Source organism: Mesitornis unicolor, unplaced genomic scaffold (genome assembly GCF_000695765.1).
Source record: "Mesitornis unicolor isolate BGI_N332 unplaced genomic scaffold, ASM69576v1 scaffold7523, whole genome shotgun sequence".
NCBI lineage: Eukaryota > Metazoa > Chordata > Aves > Mesitornithiformes > Mesitornithidae > Mesitornis > Mesitornis unicolor.
The window spans coordinates 3,095-14,237 of NW_010173891.1; the positions used below are offsets into that span (position 1 = coordinate 3,095).

Below are 11,143 nucleotides of genomic sequence, written 5' to 3' on the forward strand. Positions count from 1 at the left end.
GTTTGCTTGGTGTACGAGGTGAGTGTGCGGGTATTTTTGTAAAAATACAAATTCGCATTCTCCAGAGCAGTAATTGGCTTTGTATCTTTTAGGTGCAATAATCCAGTCCCATCCAAAAGCTTCAAAATCCACTGTCAGTGGGTAGCGACAACATCGGGATTCTGTTGAGTGTTCATCACAGTCGAGGCCAAAATCTCTGCGGGACCGTTTCGGTGTGTCTGTAACTCTGACCTCTAAAAATGGGTTCTGTGAGGAGAGCAGAAGGAATCAGAAGCATTACTGGGGTAAGCCTAAGTTCAGTAAAACCATGCAAATATATAATATTTCAGACATAACGGTACTGTATCAAGTTAATATTCTCAAATAATATTAGCAATTTTTTCTCAGGTTACACCCTTCAGAGAACTTTGTTCTCTAAATCTCTGCTATGCTTGCCCTCTGCTCAAGGATTACTCCTCTTTTTCATGCTGAAGACCAGCAGTTCCTGAAATCACCATCATATCAGTGCTAGCATAATTTCTGTTAACTGCTAAAAGTATGTTTCAGAAATGCTGAGGATGCTGGATTTTTACTTTTGCTGTGTGGTTTGTTCGTATGTTTCAAACCTCATAATAAGAGTTGCTTTTTTTTTTCCATAGGACAACTCCAAAAACTTTTAAAGGGCAGGACTGACTGGTGTTGGTCTCCCTTTTGTGAGTCCTTCTGAAATTCCCTCCATTAAAGTCATATTCTGGATATCAAGGAAGGCTTCTTGTCCAGACCAAGGAGGACAAAAGTAGCTCTGCAATTGCTGTTGTTTTGCATGACTGCAATGGCAGTAGAAATCAGCATTTCACCTGCTGGGACAGGTTACTTGTACTTCGCAGCTTTCTGCTCTGCTACAGGGCTGAATGTGCGTGGGGGAAGCAGCTAATATTTTGACTCCTGAAAGAGCCCTGCGGCTAGGAATGTACTTTTGGCAGGCCTCTGAGCTATGTGCCTCCTACCAAAGGTGTGTTTCCACAGTCACCAACTGAGAATAGAAAGAAACTACAACTTCTACAATCACAAGTTTTAAAAAGTTCCTGAAGAGTCTTCCTTTTCACGCACTGATTTCAGCCCTGTTTGGCACTGACGAGTCTGTCCCATGAAGGAAGACTGTTCCTTAGGAGTAAATAACAGCCCAGCTGACTTTGTTACGTGGGCTTGTCCTTTCCAAGATAGCTGCCTTTACGACTGCAAGTTGTCCAGCTGCTGAAGATGCTCCTCCCAAAGGTAAATGATATGGGGAGGAGCATCCTGGTACCGGGAGCTGCCAGAGAGGAGCCACAGGGAAGAGATGAGAAATCTCCTCTCCCGTTATCAGCCATGCATCTAACCCTGCCCTGCTGTTTCACCAGTTTGTTTTTACAGATGATGACAACCATGCCTTATTCACATGTGTGAAAACACAGCATTGGGTATTTGAATGGATGGAGATGGTGGGGATGTTTCTTATCTTGAGATCCAGCTGGTCTGTTTCAAGTATGGGACATCCACATCTATACTGGATCTACAATTAATACATCACAATATTTTTCTTCTAAATTCTTTTAACTGCATTGTACTGCTATGAACTTAAATGTTACATAGCTACATAAATACAGTTGGACTCGATGATCTCAAAGGTCTTTTCCAACCTAAATGACTCTATGATAAACAGATTGATCTACTGCATAGAAGTAAAATAATATTATTTATACTTTATTCAAAAGGAAGGATTTCTTGGTTGTGATTGTTTCAGCTGTGATAGGTTCAGGAACTTTTATGGGTTGCAGATGATTAGTGACTTGCAGAAACAAATAACAAGGAAAATGCTGTAGTTTAACTGCTACACTTCAGGTTTAACTTGTTCATCTATGCATACAAAAAGAAACCAGCTAGCTACTTTATGCTCTTTCTCATCATTATGACCCATTTATTGTATCAAGCAGAATTTCTCCACTCAAACTTTTCTAATAGGTGGAATGATGCATCCTGTCACATACTGAAAGGTACACAGTTTAACATTTTGAAGATCTGTTCTCACCTTCATAACCATCGATAGTTTTTGCTGTTGTTAATAGACAATATTGGCATACAGAATAGGGAGAAACTCCCTCACCTTCTCAGCAATATTGAGGCAACTTTCCTACCAGTGAAAGAATCTAACAACTCTTCTTTTAACTTTATGTAAAATAACTGCTTTTATGCAGTATTTGCTCTCGAATTTGAAAACATTACTTCGATAGCACCATCCATCAATAATTACCCAAAATTTTCTAGTTAACGCCTCTCAAAATCCCTCTGAGGTACTGCAATTTGTCTCAATTTTTCAAACAGGAAAACAGAGGCACAGCAATGCTCTTGATTTTGACATGATCAGAGAGCAAAGAAAGAAAGAATTGGCTATACAGAACTTGTATCTTTGATTCCCTAAAAAATGCTTCAGTTTTATCCTTAAAACACAACTTAAACGCTTTTCAATAAAATACAAGATATTTAAATAGGATTTTTCTAAATAAACTTACCAATCCATCTTCACCTGGTCCTGGGAAAGTTACAGCAAGATCTCGTCCATTCTCATCAAAAGCTTTTATTTCGATGCCTAAATTGGATTCAGGCTGTTTGAGCCAATTTTGCAACACTGTCTTCACATCAATACTCTGCCAAATACCAGTGCCTGGATTCATGTCAAGTTTCAAAGATCGAATTCCAGTATATCTTGTACCGTCTTTCATGGGTTTAATAAGTCTCAGGATCTGCACAAACACTGTTGTAGGTTTTTGGACTTGCCTCAAGTATATCCACAATTGTGCCTTTACTACTTTGTTATATTGTATTTTAGAGCTAAACTTAAAGAAGCAACATTTTGGTTTTCCCTCCATTTGTACAAGAAAATCAGCTATAAATGAATGGAAAGAACAGATTACTGAACAGGGAACAAAAAGAAATATGCATATATAAACCCGATTTATTTTTTTCCAGACTGTGTAGGAAGTCTTACAATATGTTATAAACAGTATCAGTAAGAAAGTGGATTTAACTTAATTCATTCTCTGTGGCTTACACTCTACAGCAAGTTTACTGGATGTCAACACAATCGTTATGCTGTCACCTGAAAGTACCACCATGCGACAAGGAACGGATGATTGTTTTGTGAACAGGCCAAAATGAGGCTGGGCCAGTTACTTTCTAAATGACTCTCGTGGTTGCTTTGTGCTGCATAGGCTAAGCAGAGTGGAGGTGTGCTCGGGCTGGAACTCAGCAATTATGGGCAGTCATGAGAAGATGCATGGTCTGGAGGACCTTTGCAGTCCTTGGCATGCCTGGGGCTCTGAGCAGTGGAACCAGTGCTGTCGGCTGACCTGTACAGACTGTTTCCCAAACAGAAGCTGCCTAGGGAGAGGGCACAGCCTACTCCACTTCACAGTAAGCACTACCAACTCACTTCTGCTAGTCATCTAAGGACCTTCATAAAGCGCACTGAACAGCAACTTTGCATAAGCTGACTCAACACGTATAGGGTGAGCCAGCTATTTCTAATTTACTAAATAGCCTTAGTGTGCTATGCATTGTACAGACAGACACAGCTATGGGCAAACTGCATGAACACTTTACTATATTTTCCTCAATGCAAAGAAAAAAGAGAGAGTATTAATCTAAAAATCATTTTGTTTTCATTTGAATAATATTATAGGAAAGTCACGTGCAGGGTAGCGTTCCTCCTTCTTGTAGCCTACGATGCAGCTGTCATACCTAGTCATGGCAGTATCTGTCCATGCCAGGATAAAATGGGTAGCACTAATCTTAAGTGGTACAGGGCTTTGACATTCGTAAATCTCGCCACTTAAAAACCCTGTCTCTTTAGTGCATTGAAAATAGTTCAAGGGCTTTTTCTAAAAAAGTAGGAAATTAACTCATAAATTTTTGGATGTAATAGGCTGGAATAAAACTGCTGGCAGAGCTCAGCTTTGTGATGAGGCTGCAGTAATACATTGCTATTAAGCACACATTTTATTAATTAGTAAGTTGAAAAATTTTACAGATAAAGTTACTTTTTCAATAATGTGTACATTTTTAGCTGGCCAGAGGAGCTGATACTATTCTAATATGCTTATTGTAGCGATATCTGTAGCTGCTAACATGCCTTATATGTTCTGTCATCTTTTTCCTTTTTGACATCATATTCGTCAGGTTATTTTAAAAAACAGTTGTCATAGCCAAATACTTTAGCTGATGAAGAACATAAGATACTATACTATTAGCCATGCAAAAGATACTTGATAGGAGCCATAGCAGATGTTTAGCACTCAGAAGATAACTCAGAATCTGCTCATTCAGTAAATGCCTTCATTCTTCCTTGGCACAACTACTGGAGCTGATTGCTCTAGCACGGACATTTAAATCTGTTACACACGTATTTGCTTTAAATATGTAGTTTTAACTCAGAGGTCAGTGGTGCTAGTTTATGGGATCAGCAAAGCAGCAAGAATTTAACTCTATACTTGCACTTGCTGTAAAGTTGCACTCGGGTAGGTCTAGTGCTCTGAGCTGTATTTCTGCTGATTTCTATTGCTGATAAAAGTATTGGCCAGGAAAACCTCCCTCAGAAAAATACAGTTATCTCGTTATCTGCACTTGTACTTTATATCTGTGATAGGAAATGCCCCAAGTACTGCAGATAACGAAGTCAACTAAACTGCAGATCTCCCTTTGCTTTCTAAGGTAATGGGCAAATCCAAAGTGCTAAAGGGCATACACGTTATAAGGAGCCGAAAACTGAACAGTAAAACAAAGGATCGCCACACAGTCATCTGAACCTGGCTCAAATTCTTTAGAAATAACGCTCTCCTCCCTCCCTCTAGCAGACTTCAGCTGGCAGCCTGTTGGGAGAGCCCGAGGAGGAGTTGCGTGGCTCTACAGCAGGGAGACAACTCTCTCGGAGGAGCGCTGGGAGGCAAAAGCAGCAGGGTTACTTACACTCCGTAGGCATCGTGATAATCGTTTCTGTGGTGGCATGATAGTCATCGTCTTCCAAAGAGCCGTCGCTGCTATCGTCTCTCTGGACATCATACTGATCAATCAGTTCCTGCAGTGGAGGAGCTTTGGGTAAAAGTTGTTTAATAACATCCCTGCTAATGTTAGGAGCTTGTTCCAGGCGCAGTTTGCTGAGGATTTGAATTTTTATGGCTTCTATTCTTGAAGATTTTGTATTCTGTCTCCACATACAAGCATTGCATAGTCCATCTTTTTCAGCATTCTCTGTGGTCTGACTACCATCATCAAGAGCCACTGGATGAACTGAAATCAGCATGAGCAGGTAAACATAAGTATAGATTGCTAGCTTTTGCATGATCTCACATTCAATGCAGCTTTTTTCCTTCTTTTACCCCCCCCTCCCCCTTTCCCTTTCAGAACTAAACAGATCTGTGAAAGCAAATGCAAGCTGAGAGACAGCTTGCCACACTGGTATACCTTATATATTCCAAGGGGGCTTTTTATACTCCAACTTTGATTAGGCTCATGTCGTCAAACCCGACGATTGGTTGCTGTCCCAACAATGAATCTGGCTGTCAGAGGGCAAAGCCCTGTCGATCACAAGCCACTAGCCAGCATTTAGTTACAGCCAAGGGTGAACTGATTTATCTGGGTGCTTCGTAGAGGATATATCTTCACATACTGAGAGGATATATTTCCAAGCATTGTGGGAAGCAGTACTGAAAGACAGCACTGTCATTCTTAAATATATACCAACTGTGTACTTGTACTATGAATCAAGACAGACCTCTCTCTAAACTTGCTTTAGGCTTCTACCGGTCTTTTTGACTTGAAAGTTTGTGCTATTTAAAAGAAAATCCCAGACATTACTGTTAGCAGCCAGGGGAAAATAAAACCCTAACTTTAGAAAAGCATTACAAACAGTAGTAATTTGTGTTGTTCAACAACTACAATATATTGAGCAGTTCATATTTCAGAAACCTTAATGGATTTCCCTGCTAGGTACTAGCTAAAGCAGTAATAAAGATTTTGTGCATATATGAATTTATGTAAATGCATATCTTGTCTGTCCCTTTAGTATATATCAAAATCCACAGAAGAAATCCTTTAACAGGCAGTTATGAAAAATGAGTCTATACCCTCTTCACACTGTCACCAGGTCCACAGAATCCTGGGCAGTACATTAAATATCAAGAGATCTTTAGTAGCAAGGGTATTTTTAAGGAATATCTTTAGCTACTCACTCTAATATTATACAGGAATAGTCCAGCTTGCTTTTTCCATTATTAGTGAAAGCATTAAAAGACTTAAAACATTTAAGTCTCTACTGTGAGTATATCTTTTCTTTCCATGTAATCTTTTATTTCTGTCCAAAATATATCTGTATTATGCCAACTTAAGCGATATCTTTCTGTGGTTTCTTCTGTGTTCTACACAAATACTTACAAGTTCTCTATATCCTGCTTATATTTTTAAAATTACCATTTTAATATGCTTTCTGCATAAGAGAGATACATCTAGATGTGATTTCACACTTAGGGTATGGCTTATAAAATATTACAGCAATGTAGTTCACATCTGACGTGCTGTGAGCAAGAATTACGGAATTCACCCTTAGCTGGGGAGGCGGGAGGGCTGAGGGGGTTTACTGCTCAGCATAGGCTGTATATTACAGCAAACAGAAGTCCTGGAATTTGTACATATTGTCTATATTTGTGTATTTGGAACCTGTACATGACAGCAAAGGGAAATCCTGGAATTTCATGCACTATGCCAAAGTTTGCCTATCTGAGTTAGAATCGAGTTGTCAGTTTCTCACCGAGTTTCTCTTCTCATTCTGAGTACGCTTTAAAATGTGGCACGCAGGTTCTTCTGCATGTGTTCATTTAGGAAAAACATTGGTATATGGAAAGATGAGGGACAGAACTTTCAAAAACTTTTCTTTCTGCCTGGGCATTCATTTTGTTTTTTATCACCTTTCCAGGGCATGCGCATTCACTGCATAGCACAGAACTGAGCCTAATATTCAGCTCATGACCAGTGATGTAAATCATGAGTATTCAATTGAAATTGATTGTCCTGCCCTGGTGTAAAGTTGATGCAAGTGATAGATGCATCACACTTGTACATTCCAGGCCTTATGGCCTTAGGGTCAGACCCTGATACTCTGATTTCAGCCAAAATCCACATTTAAAGGTAGCAGTTTGACTTTGCTACTGAGTATTTACTTTTTACACAAGATATCGGTGCAGCTACTCTCAATATATGGTAACATAAATAATCTTGTGGTTCACTGGAACTAGAAGTCAGGACAGATCTGAGTTTGCAGTACAGTCTGCCTACCATGTCTATAACGTATTTTAAACAGACCTTTCAAGTGCTGGAAATGTATTTTTATGGAAGATGCATGGGATGGTTCACAGTAAGAATCTATTTGAAAAGAACTGAACCTGTTGGTGAATTTTTTTGGGGTTTAGGTTGGTTTTTTTGTTTGGTTGGGGTTTTTTTTGTTTACTATAATGACAGTGAATGTCATAATAAAACTATTATTATTTTTTAAATTTTAATCCAGAATTACTTAACAAGTTGAGTATAAAAGGGAATCTACCCACAAGTAGAATCCTTGACAGGTACCAGGTTTCACACCAGAAACAGTTTTAAAGAGGACAATGATCTGTCTGTAAACAGGTGGACATAATGATGCAGTCATTAATATGAGAGTAATTAAATGCTCTGCAGACTGTGAGTGTAAGCCACTTGTCTTAGAGAGGGAACAAGAGAAGTGCTCAGTACAGCAATGCCTCCAGCACTGTGACTCCTCTTTGAATGTGCTCTGCAGCAGCTTACCACTGTGGCCACACTGATACCTGGCCTGGCCCTTCCACTTCAATGTCTTCTCACTGTGAGTGTTGCTCACCATCATCTAATGCATGCTGAACTTATTTTTTTTTCCAATCTTCTGCAACGATTCCCTTCATCTGCACAAAAGGGCCCCTTTATTCCCCTCCATAAGGCATCTGTTTATGGCTGCAGCACCAAAATCCTCTCTACTAAACCTGAAACCCCAGTGAGCTCTGAGCAATAGCTGAGCTTGCCCGCAGCCACCAGGGTGACACATGGTGGCAAACAGATCTCACTGAGCACCGTGCCTCTGGTCACTGTTTAGGAGGCAGTGACAGTAACTGGAGTGGTGATGTAGGAACCAAGAATGACAAAGTGCCAAGAATTCACCAGTAGCTGCATTACCAAGAACAACATTTTCCTATTTCCCTCATAAAATGCACTTCATATCCACATACTCTGAATATTTCCAGACTGTTAGTAGAACACCTTTCCCTTCATCTTTTATTGTTACTGGATTTTTCTTTTTTATGAAACTGCAAGAATTTGGAAGATTTTAAACAACTGCATTTGATCAAGAGCTATTGAAGGATCTAATTTATTTAATAATAATACAATATGCAATTTGTTTTTCTTTCTGACTTTCATTGTAATGGTTTTGGAAAGTGATGACTACAGGAGTAGGTGACAGATGTAAGAAAAAGGTAAAAGTTGTTCCGAAAATTTATTTGGCAAAAAAAAATAATTAAACCACCACATTACCACCAGCAAAACTAAAGAAGTCAAAAATGAAATGTACATCTTTCTGAACTTTATAGCATTTTAATATTATCTTTGGAAATCGTGTCATTCTAACCACCATGCTTGCCAATAGTAAATAATGTTCCCAGTCCTAACTTCAGAGATCATGGCTCAGGCCCCCAAAATCAAACAATGTAAGAATGTTCCTTTCTAAAGGGAAAAGGCCCCCAGCTGTCAACCTCTCCTCTCCTTCCCCCAGGAGCTTTTGTACTCATTGGAAAACCTAAAAAAAAAATAAATGGAAAAAACCCAAAAAAACCCAATCCACCCCCAACAAATTTTGCAGGTGTAGAGGTTTCAGAGACATGGTGTTACTGCAAGTTTTATAGATAAGCAGTGACTCTGTAGAGTAAAAGGGGATTACTAATGCCCTCCCTGAGGAGAAAGCAAACGGAGCCCAACCATTACCCATCCTTTTTGGCAGCCTCTAATTAGCCAATCAGCTTTTGCCTCTTCATCTTTAGTCAGCATGCTGATAGCTCTGGACCATCTACAGAGTCTCTTCCCCTGCTGGGTCAGCAACCCAGAAAAAGAGATAGGGAGCAGGATGGGATCTGAGCTTGTTTTGGAGGTGGACCAATTGGACATGAAAGGGAACCGGGACGTTGTGGAGAAAAGGGAGAGTTACAGGGGTATGAAGGAGCAGGGACATGGGTTATAAACCTGCCAGCAATCAGATTACTTCATCCTGTTGTAGGCTAGATTTTTTAAATGCTTCCTTACAGTCTGCAGGACCAGAAACTCACCTTTCTTTTTCCTGTAGTTTAAATTACATGAAATAGTTCCCAGAACTGATTCACCTTGGAAGGTAGAACTTCAAGAAAAAAAGTCAAGAGTTGTGAAATGCATTGCAGATCTGTGATTGTTGTTGACTTCATGTCAAGTCATACGCCAGAATTAGCCAGCTTCTTTCCCTGGTTTGTGTTATAAGGGAGAGATAATGTTTCTCCTGAGCCTCTGAGGTGGGTACTCTCTGAGTCACCTTTTCTCTCACTTTTGTCAGTACAAAGGCTAACTTCTGGAATAGCACATTGAAATGGATAGAAAATTCAATTTTAAATGTTTTTGGACCAGATTAATCTCTCACTTAGCTGCAATAAGGTGGAAATAATGTTTGTGAAATAATTTTGGTGGAAAAAGTCAGATGTATAATTAAATGCAGTGGAGTTAGGGTGTTTTAAGTACCTAACTATCAGCCCAGCTGTCCTAACACACGAGGTGCTTGCTCTTAGTCATCTGAATTGCAAGATAAATGCATTACTTTGAACCTCAAAAGCATCTAAAAAGGAATCTTGCTATAACAAAAAGCCTATGAAAACATCACAGTCACATTATGTAAAGTAACGCTGCAGCTACTGTAAGAAAAAAAAAACCCACTTTAAAAATTGAACTTATTACCATGAACTAAAATATGAATGCTGTAACTAGTGTGAATTCTTGCTCTGTAGCAAATGCCCTGAAACAGTTTGTCCTTTGCTATATTTTTTCCTTACAAAAGTAGTTACATATAACCTTCTAAACACCGTGCTACATGCAGCTACTTGAAAGCCAACTTTATTTCTTCATTTTGATGGTATGGACATTGAATTCCTTCAACTTGCCAAAAAAGAAATAAGTTCATCTTATTTTCACCAGTTTTGCATTGCAGGTATTGGAGAGCATATTTCACATAGGAGAAGGGCATGCATAGTGCTTGGGTACCGATGCTCTGGTACACTGGCATCTGGGTGTGGGCTATGCTGCAACTCCTTTTCAACCCCTGCTCTCAGGCTGTTTTCCCAGGAAAACCACAATATTCAAGGATTTGGGATTTTGAATGGCCTCCCCCAAGGTGTGCTTGGGTCTTTGTCTGCAGTTTGAGTACCAGGACAAAACATCACTGTCTGGTGGATGATTTCCTCAGCTCAGGAGCTATGGGACACAGTAGTGAGGCCTACTTGCTAAGGAGCTGCTCACGAGCTATGGTATGTAAGCACGCAAGGGATAAAAGGGGGGAAGCAGGTAAAACTGGTGGCAAACTGGTTCTGTGGCAATTTCAGCCCTTGGTGCACCTCTCAGTTTGCCCAAGAGATGCTGCTGAACGTATTCTTCAGGAAGTCATGGGGGCTCCTCTTCAGCTTTTGTGCTGCTATGCATAACTGTACATGGGGAATGGGCCAAAAATGCCCCTTCGCTGTTTTCTCTCCTACATATCCCAATACTTGTCAGTTCATGTTGTTCCAGAAACAACCAGATAATGATGGAAATTAACTTTAGAAACAGATAGGGAAATATATTCCCATTAAGCTCATTAAAAACATTTAAGGAAAGGTGTAATTATAGTAAAAGCTGCCAGTTTTTCTGAGTCCTTTTGTGTTTCAGTATTTTATTTGCAGCCTTCACCATGGCATCTAATTACCGATCTTAGAATAAGTCTTACAAAAAAGCGGTTAAATACCTGTTAAATTTTAAAGGCTCTACCCTTGCTACAGCACACTGTCTTTAATGGTGTAGCTTTTATGCT

The 11,143-nt window shown here is 39.6% G+C and overlaps 1 protein-coding gene across 1 annotated transcript in view; it reads right to left on the reverse strand.

Annotated features, from left to right (window-relative positions):
• The window catches only part of LOC104537853 (growth/differentiation factor 8-like), a 5,507-nt gene extending 154 nt beyond the window's left edge, over positions 1-5,353 (reverse strand). Inside the window, 3 exon segments of the mRNA XM_010180866.1 lie at positions 1-246; positions 2,529-2,902; positions 4,981-5,353. The exon segment at positions 1-246 is cut by the window's left edge and continues 18 nt beyond it. Of these exon segments, the coding sequence (XP_010179168.1) occupies positions 1-246; positions 2,529-2,902; positions 4,981-5,353 (993 nt within the window).
• Between the last annotated feature and the right edge of the window lie 5,790 nt (positions 5,354-11,143).